At 41.5% G+C, this 15,698-nt stretch overlaps 3 protein-coding genes across 3 annotated transcripts; 1 reads left to right on the plus strand and 2 right to left on the minus strand. All coding sequences in view use genetic code 11, as the record gives it.

The window, feature by feature from the left end:
* Positions 1 to 71: 71 nt before the first annotated feature.
* Positions 72 to 6,814, minus strand: EGR_03600 (Separin; the record flags this gene model as incomplete). The annotated part of the gene is made up of 13 exons (XM_024492849.1): positions 72 to 300; positions 435 to 919; positions 1,003 to 1,122; positions 1,278 to 1,394; positions 1,546 to 1,855; positions 2,571 to 3,001; positions 3,136 to 3,344; positions 3,645 to 3,963; positions 4,037 to 4,646; positions 4,727 to 5,304; positions 5,390 to 5,701; positions 6,332 to 6,592; positions 6,755 to 6,814. 13 exons carry the CDS (start codon positions 6,812 to 6,814, stop codon positions 72 to 74), a joined length of 4,041 nt encoding a protein of 1,346 aa, XP_024352732.1.
* Positions 6,815 to 7,534: 720 nt separating this feature from the next.
* EGR_03601 (BolA-like protein 3) lies at positions 7,535 to 8,937 on the plus strand (the record flags this gene model as incomplete). Its single annotated transcript, XM_024492850.1, is given in 8 exon segments — positions 7,535 to 7,561; positions 7,766 to 7,969; positions 8,003 to 8,201; positions 8,267 to 8,399; positions 8,414 to 8,483; positions 8,587 to 8,716; positions 8,759 to 8,847; positions 8,881 to 8,937. 8 exon segments carry the CDS (start codon positions 7,535 to 7,537, stop codon positions 8,935 to 8,937), a joined length of 909 nt encoding a protein of 302 aa, XP_024352733.1.
* A 222-nt stretch (positions 8,938 to 9,159) lies between these two features.
* Positions 9,160 to 12,581, minus strand: EGR_03602 (hypothetical protein; the record flags this gene model as incomplete). The annotated part of the gene is made up of 6 exons (XM_024492851.1): positions 9,160 to 9,303; positions 10,511 to 10,705; positions 11,006 to 11,143; positions 11,427 to 11,618; positions 12,131 to 12,238; positions 12,429 to 12,581. 6 exons carry the CDS (start codon positions 12,579 to 12,581, stop codon positions 9,160 to 9,162), a joined length of 930 nt encoding a protein of 309 aa, XP_024352734.1.
* Between the last annotated feature and the right edge of the window lie 3,117 nt (positions 12,582 to 15,698).

A 15,698-nucleotide genomic window follows, 5' to 3' on the forward strand; every position in this document is an offset into this window, starting at 1 on the left:
ATTATGGGGTTCATGGTAGTATATACAACACGAAGGGAGCTTTGCTCGTAGATACAAACGCAAAACACCTACTACTCTTTTTGACGAATCGGGACAGCCGGAATCCCGTATACAACGACAGATTTTCCCACGAGGCTTTGCAACTTGCACGCCTTCGTAGCTCTGAATATCTTCCATGTCATCGATAATGGTGTTGTATCGTCTTCATCCTTCAGCAAAATCCACTTGTCAATGAATTTTTGGGTGAAGCGATCGATGTCTTTGTCTGTGACGTCCCACAAAAGCGAAACTGCAGTAGGACTAAAATGTAGAAAAGCCTTCGTGAAGTATTTGGTCGGGGTGGAACTCCAAGATCATTCTGGCAAGCCTCAAAAAAAAAATTAATCTCATTAATTATCAATCATCAGAACTAGTTGGAAGGATAGGCAGCTTACGCTCCGGTAATAAGATGGTTGAAGACAGAAGCGTAGGCCTCGTGTCTCCCTTCTAAGCGCGGACGACCAGAGCTGCACCCGATGATGAACGCCACAGCCTTGGCATTCTGGCCCTCGTCGAAGGCAGACATGAGGCATTTTGAGCCGTTTCCGTGACCCAAATAGACGAATAGATCCTTTTGAGTGAACCCGCGTAATACCTCTTGCGCCTGTGGCGCACGCCCAAGAATTCCATCCCAATTGGGGAAATTTTGATCAAAGTAGCTCTTAAAAGTGCTCTCTGTGTGAGACAGGTTGGCCTCCGGATTCACCACGTAGAAGGTTGAGTCTGGATCGAACTTGGCAAAATGGGATTTAGTTAAACTAAGATGACCAATGACGAGGCTGATGGAGAAATTCCGACAGACGGCAGGAACATTGCATTTTGCTTCGTTCTCATCCCACTGGCCCCAAATAAGCCATTCCCATGGTAGAAGAGTCAATTGCTGAAGATGAAGAAGGAAAACAATCATATTCGTAAAGTTGCGACTTGGAGGTAAAAAATCAAAAATGATGAAGAGGATCTCACCCGATCAAGTACCAAAATGCACGGTCGCTCGTAGAGGGAGGCTTGTAAATGGCCCCGTCCTTTAATCCATTCAAGGTCTTCAATGGTGAACCACTGATTACGCATTTCGTCGATAAGGTTCTGAAGACGTAACGAAAATGAGGATTAACCTCAAATCCATAACGATAGTCACGTACTGTTCCGCAAATGTAGGGGGTGAATTAGACCTAACTTCGTGTTTGAGACATAACCGCCTCCAGAAAACGCTTACAAGGCATTATGATTTATTACATTACCTTCAGTCGACTATCGAGAGAAAAACGCAGAGACCAAAATCGACGGCGGTCCTCCTCCTGCATTGACTCGACGTTCTGACTTTGAAGATCACTGAAATCCTTTAGATATTGTAGACCCTAAAAGTGAAAAAAAGCGGTAACTCTCACAACGCTAAAGGAGCATTCACTCGGGTATCATAAGGAAGGTTATAGATTTTGATACACCTCCAAGATCCGAACTACTTCAAGTACAGTTTGTCTAGCACAAGCAAACGCAGTACATGCTTACACTGAAAGAGAATCTATGAATAACACGTGACTCGTACGCCGCTTCCGGACCACCAAGAACCCATCGTGTGGCGATGAGGTAGACTTGCTTTCGAGAACCCAACCCACCAGAAACGAGGTCTCTAGCCGGTTGGGTGCCGTCGCTATCGCAGTCGTCGAACGTCTGTAACTGACCTAATTCGTCCACCAGCATTAGCTGAACCACGTTCACGGGTGGCATGTTGCTGGCGCGGATATTCAAGTATGCGCTGGAGTCGTTTGGAGCTGACATTGCGTAAATCGACCTCAGGGATTCCGCAGATCCCTCAAATCTGAAGCAGCATACATCTGTATAAAATAACGGTTACCTAATGCCTAATAACAGGGAACGTGGGAATAAAATCTTATTAGAAGACCATCTCTATTGTCTTAGTTCATATAATGAATAAATATTGAGCGGATATGGTGCTAACATCTCACTGAAGCACACACATTGTTCGCAAACGCAATGGGCTCCTGGATATTGTACAAGAGATGCCAAGATGGTAGCAGTAAAGAGCCGTAAATAAATCTCTTTTCTGCCAACCTTTGAACACAAAGCAAATTTACTCGAAAATTATCGGTCATGCGTATGAAGTATTTGTAAGAGGCACAATATTGGTGCACACGTTACCCTCAAAAGCAGATAACGAAACGTAGGTAATCATCTCAAGAGTAGCATTCAGAAATGGGACCATAGGAAATATGCATTTGTCGTAGTTACGCCACGATTTTCACACAGTATAAGTATGGACGTAAATAACCTCACCATCTCCAGAAAGCGGTCAACAGCAAAAGAACGTCCCGCGTCAGAATGAGTAATGCACATAGCTGAAGGAAATGAATGGGCGACATCCATAAAATTGTGCTATACTGTCACACAGTGCAGTGAGTCTAATTAAGCAATGTCGGGTTAGCCTAATGCTCACCCGAATGATGCATTACCGTTTACGGAAGATGAACGAAGAGCAATCTTGTAAGCACACTTAAACATAACAAGACACGTACTTAAGTTTGGAAGAGAGAATTGACGTAAAGAGCCCACATGCAGCGATCCCAGTTGCCTGGCCAAAGTAACGAGCGGCCTGGCCCTGATTTCCGAGCCCCAGCCAGCGCAATCCTAGCCACTGACAGACCGGCCGCAGGAGATGCGGCACAGGAAGCGCGGATAGGCTAGAGTAGGCGGAATAGAGACGGTCAGCGAAAGCGTCCTGCGCATTAACCAGGGTTTCAGGAGGGTCACACAAGGGCGACAGTGGCGCAAGGTTGATGCGAGGATGTCCCGAAAAGAGATACTTTTTGGTCAACTTGACGTTACGAGGGAGTGGAACACGGAATGCTACTGCAGGACAGGTTTCAACTGGATCTCCAGCCTCTTCCTTCATTCGCTCACCATCGTCCGTATCGGAGTACTCGGGTGCACCAGACATTGCAGATTCCTACGGGGACAGAAATAACAGTAATAAACCACATTTCATGGCTCAAAGTACAGCTAATATCTTATAACAATAAAAATGGTGTTTTGATGATAGGACAAGTAGCCTGCGAAAACGGAATGGAGATGAAACCTAACCTTCTGAACGTCGGTATCCCGGAGAATTTGGAGAGGTGCTCTAGGCTCCCTGCCAAACACAAAATTTGATGTGGAGGAACCAAGATGGGTTTGGGGAACAGCAGGGGAGCATCCAACTGGGGTTTCAAAAGCATTTGAAACTTTCAGACTGAAATCTACTGGTTTGCGACTTCCACAAGAATAGTCAATGCTTTCGAATCCATCGATTTCTAATTGAAATGGAAACGAATCCGCCGTCAATTAAATTTTTAATGACAGGCAACAGGAGTGGGAGCAAAATAAACAAACGATCAGACAAATCATAACCTAATGTGAAAAAAATCACTTGAAACAGAGTAACGAAATTACTAGATTATAAATCTTGAAGAACTACTTACACAGCAAAGTAAGTTTACCTGGTAATAGTTTATGCCAAATTATTACAGAACTTTCAGAACAAAGTAAACGTGCACTTCAAAGAAAGAATATACCTATAGGTCCATTATAAAAGTAAATAAAGAGGTGCTCACTTTTTCGAGTATCCGCTGGAGCAGACGAATCCTTAGTGGAACTGATGCCTCGTCTAGTTCTCGATGCCACCACGGCGTCGACATCGTTCAGCCAGGAAATATCCAATCGGCGAGGCGCATTCGGTGGATGAACAGACCCATTCAAAATGTCCTCCTGATCCGTCGAAGACAGTGGAGTGGATCGAGTCATTTGAGCTGCTCTAGCTGCCGCACGGGCTGCTTTCGTCATCGGTCGGGCCGGAGTGACAGCAAAACCATTTGAAGACACTGAACATTTACTCTCCAACATAGTTGAAAGATCGTCTGGTGAGGTCGATTTCTGTAAAAATTTCAATTATACGCAGCAAAATGATGGTGAATGATGCTGATTACAAAATTAGAACCATACTTACCTCCTCAATAGTTTGACTAGGCGGTATAAGTGCAGAAAAAAAGTGATCACGACCAATGACTTTGGTCCTTATGAGATCGGACACTTCCCCCACCCAAACCCACAGACATCCGTTTAGAATTCTATGAGCGCATGCTTTCGTTGTGAACACACCCTCCTCCTCAACCGTCCTCTGCCCGTTTTTTTTGGAAAGGACCCTCGTTAGAGTCTGAAGAGATGGATAACCGCTTGGCGAGTTCATAACAGCAATACCCTTAATGGGCGTAGCAGGATACAAATCTGGCAGACCACCGGCCAAGGCATCCACCACCGGATTTGTGGCCATTCCATCGTACTCTTCTTCACCTTCGCTATCATATAGCCTTTGAGTGGGATGTTTCCTCTCATTCGGGCGCTGGAGGAAACTGCTCTCCTCATCGTCTTCCTCATCCTTCCCATCACCAAACTTATTGAATTTATTTGTAAGATGCGCCTCCCGAGATTTTATTATATCGTCGAGTGAAACAATGGAATTCAGAATGTGATTCAATTGAGAGAGGCGCAGATCAAAGGCCCATTTGCGTTGAGAAATAAGGTCAGTATAAGCCATCATGCAAATTGCTGATTGTGCGCTTTAAATTCAGAAAATTAAGGACATTAGTTGAGTAGAAAAAACCGACAAGACCGTAAATTTAAGTAAAAGCGCGCATACCAACAGGGATTATGGAACCTCTGGGCAATACGAAGCAGTTCTAATTGATAAACACGAGCCTCTTTGACAGTACCAAGGAGTGTGTAGAGTTCCGCAACTTGAAGCGTTCCATTCAAGAGCAGCCGAGAGCCCAACCACAAATTCACCATGTCTGAAACTGTAACGAATATGCAAATTAACGGAAGCGCCTGCCGAACTATGGCAAAGTATATAACTAGATTGGTGAACTTACCAGGAACATCAGACGCAGTTAAGCGCTTAGAGTGCAAACTTTCACCAGGGACCTGATTCTCCTTATCGCCATCACACTGGTCTATCTTCGGTTCAATATGACTCATAATAAATTTGACCAATGTCCGACCATGTGTTTTGATATTTATGGCCGCAAACAGCGACGAGACTGGAGTCTCGGCATCCTCATCCGTAACAGGTATAGGAGGGGCACCGGTGGACAACCGCGCACGAAGCACCAACCAGTTGATGAAAGCGCGACAGTAAACAGCTGCCCAGACTTTGCTATCGAGAAAGTCCTTATGACGCATCAAAACAATGTCCAGGCGCGAACTGATCGAACAAAACTATACGAAACAAAAAATCTGATTTTAAGAGGAAGAGGGAGTTCGAACCGAAGAGGTTAAATTCATTCATAAGAGAAAAGCTCACATTGTCATAATGTTCCAAGTAGACTAGTAAAGAATCCGCTACAACACACTGAAGATTTGTGTGCGCAGTTGGTAACCTTACTCGAGTCACCAAGTCTTCGTAGGCGGAAAGCAGAGATGACTTGGACTTGAGTGCAGACTGAATTCGGCCGATTTTATGTGTCAATTCTTTGCGATCGGCAAAGCATGTCTGCTCGGCAATTCTCAGCTTCAAAAACGCTCGGTTCACAAGACCATAAACTTCGTCAATCACCCGTTGTGTGTGACGCGAGAGGACCTCGATAGCTTGCCACGCAGCTGCCTCAGTTGAATGCTACAAATATCAGTGCGTACTAGTGCAACAAAAAGGTTACACGAGAGTTCTAAAGAGTTAAACCTATTATAATGTTTGTGTCATGGACATAAATGTTGTAAAACAAAATTAGTTTCCCTTTAAGCGAACACTACAAATTGCATAGGGCTTCTGTGAAGGAGCAAATATGAGCATAAAATTTGCATCTTGAACTCCCATCACCTTTTAACCACTGACTGGCCTCAAAATTACCTGTGCACAGCTGTACAATACTACCCTGAGTCGTTGGATACGCATCAAATAGTATAGTATTACTATCCGGCTATAAGTTACCTGCAGGAGACCCCAAAGAAGCTCAAATAAGGTTCTGCATCCAGCTACTATTTTACATGCAGTAATCCTTCGTGCGGTTTAAATAGATGGCTACCGCTCCCGAGCGGTGCACTGATATTGCTAATTTTAGATGAAGTTCAAATTTTACCTAGAGACGATCATCAAAATCTGAAAGATATAAGCAAAGGCAAAACAAATCAAATCTGCTTTAACAAAATTCTAATCCCAATTATATCCACCTAACACACCTAAAGAAACCTTCGAGCAAATACCGAATTCTAGGCTATCGCCGCGACAGAGCATCTAAATTATTCTTACCAACTCATAAATGCTAGCGACGGTGGCAACCAGCTCTAATCGGCAAAGAAACTGTCGACCAGAAAGCTTTGAGGAATTCTCATGAGTCACGGACTCAACTGATGGTGGGCATTTTGCAAGGGCTTGGAAGAGAGGACGAGCATTATGGAGAGTAGGAAGTCCAGCGTACACTTCTTCATCAAGCTTATTTTGAGGGGGCACCAAGTGTGATCGTAGAGACGTTGTTATAGTCTCATCGAGAGAGGGAATTAGTCGTCGTATCTGTAATAGCGAAAATCGGTGCGTTGAACAGGTCCTAGCAAACAAGTTGTGGATATTGTACAGTATGTGAGAATCAAAAGGAGGCGAAGAACAACCCATTAGTTTCGCCAACAATTATAAGGCGAGGATGGACAAGTATGAAAATATCACCCAACCACCAACCTGATATGTAGCCTTTTCATATGCATCGAAGAAAAGCTCCAAGCTGTCAAGTGAATGCATTATCAGAAGCTAAAAAGTTATTGAGCCACAGCAAAAGTTAACGAACGCGTCAAGACAACCCAGCGAAAGGTAACCCAACCTCAGAGATCCCGAAACCGGTCACAATAACAACTCAAATAACCGTAACTAGTCGCTCTTCAAACAAATCAATTTAATAAAACAAAAAGCAAAAATAGAATGACGTGATAGTATAAACAAATTTTTTGTAGCAGTTGAGTCAAAACTAAAATATTATGCTTAATCAACCTCTTAGTCACCAAGTCGTTTCTACCCGCATTATAGTGCTGGCAAAGTTAATCAAAGTCAAAATAGTTCCTCTATAAAAACATTTTTATTTTTTTTTTTCAAAATTACTTAAAACTGCCATAAAGTGCCCAATTAACCGCCGTTTGAAAATTGGCAACTTATCGGACTTTTGTGGTGATACCCTGACCCTAGCATTGGGCTTTTAAGTATCATAATTACATTAGACATATTTTGCTTATCTGTTGATACGTAAAATCTAAAATTTTGGATTTAAAATGTAATCGTCTATCCATTGATACTTGTAGTTAAACACATGACTGTATCTGCTTGTTTTTTAATGCAAAAGTCAACTGTTCTCTTTATTTTAAATGTCATGATCTTCATAATGGAAAATGAATATTGTACACAGATTCAGCGTTGGATTCACCATGACTGACAATTTTATTGGTTTCTGTACATAGCCCTACTGTTAAGATGATGGGTATGCTCGGGGCCAATAAGGTAATGGTCGTCGCGTCCGTTCAATCAGTTATGGTTTCCTTGCTTGTAATCACACCACTTTCCAGACTTTTTTGAGGAACCCTTACCCTACCTCTCTACTATTCGTTATTGTTGCTAGTGCAAACAACCAAATTTCCCCATTCGAACGAATTGGGATCCCTCATATCTGGACTCCTTTTTCCACTTATTTGCCTAATATTACAGGTTCTGGCCTTGGTTCATGGGTCTAGGATCGTAAATGTGTCTTCCAGATCGGCTTCATCCGTTGTTTCACCGTCAGTGAAAAAGTACTACCCATACATTGGGAACCGCGAAATTGTTGGATTCGGTCGGAATGGGAATCCTCAGTACTTAGATGATCCACGTTTCCCTTATCCCTCCATTCGTTTTAGAGAAAACGACGATGTGGTGAGGCCTTTTAGCTCCTTATACTTCCTGTAGTTTGAAGCCTTGAGAAAGAAGGAATTGGGCGACTGGAAAAACCTAACCATCGATGAAAAGAAGCTGCTCTATCGTCACAGCTTTCGCATGACTCTGGCCGAGACAATGGCTCCACATCCCCGTTGGAAGCTGAGCGTTGCTTGGGCCTGTTTCTTAATGTCTGCCGCCATGCTTTATCTTTCTTTTGTTAAGTCTGTTGGTAAGTACTTCTATGCAGTGTCTTTTATTGGCACGTAAAATCTTTATTTTTACTATTTTTCTTAGTTCTGAACTTGCCGACAATGAAATACGCTCAGAAGGACTATAAGGAGGCTCTACTCTACAGGCGCTTGTACAGCCGAGATGGTCCAATCGACGGCTTGGTGTCTTCTTTCGACTTCGAAAACATGCGGTGGAAGTAGTGCTTGGAAGGAATGCTGATCATTTGATCGATTCTTACCTTTTTTTTCCCAGGTTGACATCTGGATATTTCATCTTGGAAGTTCTCAACCATTAAATTTAGTTGTTCACCTCGATAAACGGTGTTCTTTCTGTGACAATGTATTAATGTTTTACTAAATTATTAACGATTTGCGATTTACTAGTTTTCCCGAGGTTCGATAATTTTGGCGGCTTCTCACCGTCCATTTGCGACACAGGCTGAGACAAAAATAAAGGCACTGTTGAAAACTCGTTTCCCAAAGGCGGTGACTATTGAGGTCACCGACGTCAGCGGTAAGTTCCCAATTTTGGTGAGTAAACCCGTGCTTTGTCGAGGTGGATGTGGGGCGATGTATCAGATATTCGTAAAGTCGCAGGAGTTTTCCGGCATGTCGGTTCTAGACCAACATCGGTCTGTGAAGGAGGTTTGAGGTTTTTCATCTCACTTTTTGTCTTAGACTTTAAAACAAGAAATCAAGTCAATGCATGGCCTTACTATTGTGACGGAGGAGTAAAAAGGCACCCAGACCATCAGTAGTTCACTTTTTAATAAAGTGCTTTAGCATCTCCGTCATATTATTTTTAATTATCCTTAGTTCTGCCTGTCATAACTCTCTGTGACGTCGTTGCCATTCGAAGCATTGGTAAGCCTTTAAAGGGTATGAATGTGATTTAAATAGGAGTAATAAAAAAGTAACCAACTCACAAATGTGGCAAGACATTAGGGTCTAGTTTTCCTAGAAGGCACTATAGTCGCCTGACGCGTTGGGACGGTGGCTTTTGTTTGTCAGATTGAATTTATCGCCGTGCCTGAGCAAGCGAGCTCGGAGTTTCATATTATCCTTCTCCAGCGTCGTTGATCGTCTCTTTAGCGTTTCGACCTTGATGGGAAACGTGAAGTGTGAATGGTAAGCTCCATTTGCGGCTTGTCTCTCGTGTCAGATGTTTCATCGTTTCGTTTTCTGCTAGAGGTGCCTTTCGATCATCAAAGATAATCGGAGATGTGTTATTTAGTAGTATTGCTTGCATGAAATGTAGGAACATTCTATGGGTTAAATGCCAACGAAGGCTACTCTTAGGATTACACTCGGATTGCCAAACGTCACATCCCGGTGCTTCGTGTGATTTCCGTCGTAGGCACTAAACAAGAGTGAAGTCGCTGCCTCGCGTTCTTATGGGGTTGAGTTCTTTAATTTGAGAAATCTTACACGCCACGAAGGCAGCTAGGGGATCTCCTCCTGCGATCACTGTCTGCAATCAAAAAGCGTCTGGCCAATCAAAGCACAGGGCAGATGTGAATGCATATCGTCGCCAGGGCGGCTCCTTCTATGGATTTGCGTTGAAGACAAACAGTTTCCTGGCGTATTTATGTTCTTAATCGAATGGAGGGCGTGAGGGTGTAAGTGACTGCAAAACTCAGTCTTCGGCTACGCACGTCGCGCGCCAATTCAGTTCGCAGTCGTTTCTGTGCTTATTGCTGAGTAACCTTCAGAGTATGGGGTGCCTTGCTTGACGTGCATATCTAGATTGTTCTGGCTGCCAACTTTGAAACAGGGCAACGGCATACTAAGGTTAAACTAGTTGGAACAGTTATCACCAATATGCCAGTTCAAGTTGCGTTTTAACGCGTGGATTTATATGGTATTTTAAGGTGATACAGGCATGCATGTTCAAGTCTCTTCTTCCGTTATTGAAAGCATCTGCATGCGCACCGACCCTGCGATGTAAGGTTCATAATGGCATTAACTATTTATTAATAAGCTCCTTTACAGCACGTTTACATTTCCGTATGGTATTTGCTTACACAATTCCACCATGTATAGAGTGAGAATGTTGAAACTTGCGCTGATATATGTTGCAGAGCAAGGGAATCCTCCCAAAAAATACTTGTTTTCAAGTCGTCTGCACTTCCTATATTTCTTTACATTTGTAATCAATTAAATAAATCACACGCTTTACCACAAAGCCTCCTAACTGCAAGCGTGACACTTCAGTAGTTTTAAAAGGTGGAAGGAAGCAGCCTAACTCAGTCCTTTTAATAATAAAGCTCGCTAGTTAAAGTTGTTATGCTAGATTTGCGTAACTCACAGTGGCGTGAAGAGCCCTGATGGTCTCCTCCAGCTGGCACCGAATCCCCATCGTGAGCACGCCTTCATCCACATCTCCCAAGAGGTTATCCTTGATCTGCGTCCTCCACCTATTTTCCAAGTCACCACAGAGTCCTAATTCCTCTCTCAGTCTGCACATTCGCTGGTCCTCCTCCTGGATCAGCTTGAACAACTCCTGCATCAAGAACGCACGTAACTACAAGACCATGGTATTTTGGTGCCTCGGTGGGGGGAGGCTGACAGAGCGCAACCTCTTGATCCTCAAGCAATTTTTGCAACGAAGTGAGCATCCAACCAGAAATAAATGCATTTTAGGACTTTGCTTGACGGTACTAATTGAACTCCCAACGGATAGAATTTTTGAACCGTATTTAATTTCATACCAAACTACAATTAGCCGAATGGTTTGCTAAGTCTCCAAGTAGATACTCTCTTGCACTATCTTAGGTGGACGATATGTACAAATTTTCGTTACCTTTGTTGAATTTTGACAATTTTCTCTAAATTGGCGCAGAACATCTTCATGCTTGTTTTGCATCTGAGTGGCAGTCTGTTTGATTAAATCCTGCTGGGCTTCCGTATTCATTTTTACTGTTTTTAGGTCCTCCACTATCTAAAGTGGAAAAGTGTGATCTTAATTAACTAGTATTTACACCTAAAACAGGCAGTCTCTTCCCAGGATGGATCACTTTTTAGTATATTTCATGGGTTATTTAAGGAAAGTAAATTTGTAATGTTTTTCTTTAAGCGGATTCACCGATACCATCTGTATACTAACAAGGAAATTAATGCACGTTGTATCTCAGAGTGGTCCGCAAAATTAGATCAACTATTTAGGAAGTTTTTGGTGTCGCCAATGAAGTGTGAATGCTTATGCTTAATGCACAAAAAGTCACCTGTGCAAAGTCCTTGAATTGGGCGTTAAATTTCTCCACTTCACGCTCCTCACCCACTTGTCGCTCGAGATATACAATTCTCTCCCTGAAGTCGCGCTCCATTGTCGCCATTTCATCACGCAATCGTCTCGTCTCCTCCGAGTGTGCCAAGTTCACTCTCTTCATTTCGTTCTCAAGATCAGTATTCGTGGTCTGTTGAAACAAGATAAACGCTAGTTCCAAAGTGGATTCACTGCAGAAAGAAAACTATTTTATCACTATTGTAGTGCACGTCTTCTATCACTGCGTAACTTTATATTATTCTGCATGGAAATAAAGGTCAGGATGCTCGAAGTGACTGAGAATAGGCTTAGGAGACATTGCAGATAATTAAGATATGTATGAATATAAATGATCAGGCTTGAACACACTTTTTATTTCAAGGCTTGTTTAGGTAATGCGGTGGTAACCTCTAGACCCGTCCGTACCAAAAAGGAATTCCAGGAGTTATTAACAATAAAATGCATTTCCTTTTCAAAACGACGCGTTCTGTGGGTATGAATCGGAAAACTCCAACACACTTAAAACCCTATATTGGGACTTTTTTATGGTATTTCGTACCTAGTAGAAAGTTTGCGAAATTCAAATTAAGTAAGGATTGTAACACCATTGATTTCTTCATAACCAAGAGAACTCAAGTTTATTTCAAACTCAAAATACAATACCCTGAGAGATTTCACCTCAACCGTCAAGTCGTCAATCACTACTGACTGATTTTCCAGCAAGGTCTTCTCGAATATGCCATCCTTTGCCTTTTCCCTAGCTAGCTGCAACTGCAGTTTTAAATATGGTAGGTAAAAAGTGTAGTCATGTATGATGATGTGCTTTATGGCTCAAAAGTAACATACTGACAAATTGTGCGATGAGTAAACCAACTATAGCTCATGCTCTTATTGTTTTCGTACGTAAATAAACATTGACAGGAAAAGCGTTAGACTCGTGGAAAGCTATCAAATAACTTACCTCTGTTTTGAGATTCTCTATCTGTGTTGACTTAAGCCTAATCTTTTCATTGTACTCATGTTTTACTTCTTCTATGAAATGCTCCTGTTCATCCCTCAGACAGTCCAAATCTTTTATGAACTTAGCCAATTGTTGTTCCACGTTTTCGCGCATGGAATGCAGCCTTAAGGGGTCCAAAAGAGAAAATGAGTTACACAAAGTAGTTCCGAAATAGAATTTGCGTGTAGTGATATCAGACGAACTGGAGTTTCTACGTCTGCAGTGGTAGATGAAGTTAGATTTCGCTTAAAAATTCTCATTTATATGCAAGTAAGCCCTTATACTTAATTAAACGGGGGTGGTTAATGCATCAAACTTAAGATTGATGTCACACGTGTGATATACTTAAAGAATAGCTCTTCCGTTTCGGTTTACAAGTAAGGAGGGTATCAGCATTACTTATGCAAATTAGAATTTGATTTGCTCCTCAAATACTTGCCTAGTCTTCTCAGCTTTGACAGCATCATGCATTTTTGATAAACTATTGAGTAGTTCTCTTCTTTTTTCGGTCAAACTGCAGTTTTTATCCACAGTGTGACTCAGTTCTTTTTCAAGAACACGGCATCTGTCTAGGAGCTCCAATTTTCTTATTTTCTGCAAAACAATATAGCATTACGAAACCAACAATAAAGATGTCACTCGACATCAATCGACTCAATGCGACCTGATGTTCGTATTCGATTCAAAGTGTTGCTCACCAACAATTCCACTTCATTTTCTTTATCCAAAAAGCTAACTTAACAGCTAAAATCACCTGTGTCCGGAAAATCCGTATTTATATAACTACTCACAACTCTCTAAAAGTAAAAGACAGTTTCCCATCTAATTAAAATGCTTATTAAATATCACGATCATGTGGGGTTTTGGGGTGATCTGACAACATTTTGTATGTAAATTTGCCAGAATAACAATATTACTAAGTAAAGATGACTGGTTAGGCTTCAGTAGGAGTAACAGTTTAAAATACTTAACATTTTAAGGACTTCACTCTAGTTAAGAAGTTATTAGGGGAACGTGCCTACATCAGGGATCGAATTCGCATTCTTCGCATTTGCTGATTTTTTAGTCAAGTGTTTAGGTTTCCTTTCAGCAGATAAACGATGTACGAACCCTCCTTCTAAGGATTTGCCACCCGTAGAGCCGGGGGAAAGTCGTCGGTCCGGCGCATGACTTCCAGTGTATTCACACTGGTGCTCTGATTTAGGCCTTGAATCCAGTTCACGTTCAAGATACGTTGCAAGTTCACTTAATTTTTTCTATATTGTCGGCCATAAAACACCATTTTTAAGCGAACAGAGAAACATATATGTATATACCCGATGGGTCGAAGCGAGCTCATGTGGGGTCAGTGACTATTTCAAAACGTGAAAAATTACTAGAAATTGTTTTTTTGACTTCTGTCTATAATGTGAACACAAGTGCAGTAAACGGATGACCCAAATGTCATAAAGAATTTCCTACTTTTCTTTATTAGATAGTTGGCTACCTTTCATGCCATTAAAATATTCGTGTAAGCTGGGTGGCAATATCCAGTGTAGGTTTTGAGATGCCATAAGTTACGGTCCCACAACATATTCTCAGTCCTTTATCGCTTGCAGCAAAATGCAAAGATTTCAAACAGTCACTTTTTCGTCATTCAATCAATTACGCATCCCCCGCTAATTTATGTTAGAAATCTGTGAAAAGGCTTCATCAGAAGATCTTCTAATTGCACACCAAATCCGCATAATTTCAATGAATCGCTTAACTAACTTGTAATGACATGTCGCGCAGAAGTTACTTAAATTGCGCTGTGGCGGATTATACACCCTGTGCCTTCATCAGCGTCACGATGAATACTTGTCTTGTAAGGTACCTCTATTATTTATTTAGTTTACCACGTGTTTTTTAAGAGAGAACTACTTTGAAATTTGTTTATTAGAAGCAATAATACAATCGCTGCTTAAAAATTTCATTGAGTAATCTCATAACAGATTGGTACCTGCCCGGTTAACGGCATATTTAGATTCCCTAATGTGATGCTAAAATCTGAACTCTTTTCCTCACGGTAAGGATGATTTTGAGATACTAGAAGTGCTACAGTGAGCGAAAAACTTGGTGTAGAGGCTGTTTTTCCGCACTACTCCCCAAATGCTTTGTCTTTAACGATGTATCTAAAATTAATTTCCCTTAAGTAAAAGTTTGTAACTAGATTCCAAGTATCTGTGCCTAATACACGTACAAAATGAGTCGAAAATAAGCTAGAAGTTACACCAATTATGCATTATTGCTTCTTCAGATCTGGTTTTCCTCGTTGTATTATTCCAACAGTCTTGATTTAGAATTTGCAGCATACTATTTTAGATTTTAGGGCGTTTTCTCGAAATATTTTAAATGGGTTTACTGAAGCAAAATTTCGAGCAATTTATCCTTCCTTAACAATTTTTTCTACTTAATGAATTATGATAATTTACCCCTTTCCCATTTTCTGCTTTCACATGTCACTCATGAGGTAGTTGGCGTCTGTTTCTAATCAGCTCAGTCGCTACGTCTTAGACATTAAGAAAATGATGTCAGATGTGCTCCGTTTGTTTCCTAGTATTACTAATTGTACCTTGATAAACTCGGTATTTCTCTCTTTCATCCCTATCTGCATGTCCTTAGAACGAATACACGGGCTGGATGTAGACATGCGTCATAGCAACCATTAAAGGGATACAGATATTGTAGGGTGAGAGTGTTCAGAGTACGTTTCCTCCTTAGGAACTGGTGGCATCCCTTCTGTTACGAAGTCCGAGTTTAAATAAGCACGTATCAGAGTATTTGGGTTAGCATTACTCCTTTATCCACTTTGGAGCTTTTAGAGTTCGTGCCATTTCTGGCGATCTCACTAGTTCGCGTCCAATTACTAGCATATATACTCCCTCCAAAGCTCACCGTAGACAACCTAAAAAGACTCTTTGAACATAAATAAGTTAAAAACTACACAGCTCTCCTCACTTTTTAGTAAGTAAGTAACTTTTCTTTTTCAGCATTAGTTTTGCTTTTAAGACTACTTTAAAACAGTGATACAATGAAATGTATCAGATTTATACGTTTATTTTTCGTATCAAGAATTTCCACGCTTGCTTTTAATGTCTTTGCACCTGACCCTATTTTAACCTAGCTTAAATATAATTGGTTAAAAATACCCGCGCTGCAATTGGGCAACTGAGGTTGCCTTCAACGTTTTATATAAGGGCTAGTCACATT

Source organism: Echinococcus granulosus, assembly GCF_000524195.1.
Source record: "Echinococcus granulosus chromosome Unknown EG_S00019, whole genome shotgun sequence".
Classification (NCBI taxonomy): Eukaryota; Metazoa; Platyhelminthes; class Cestoda; order Cyclophyllidea; family Taeniidae; genus Echinococcus; species Echinococcus granulosus.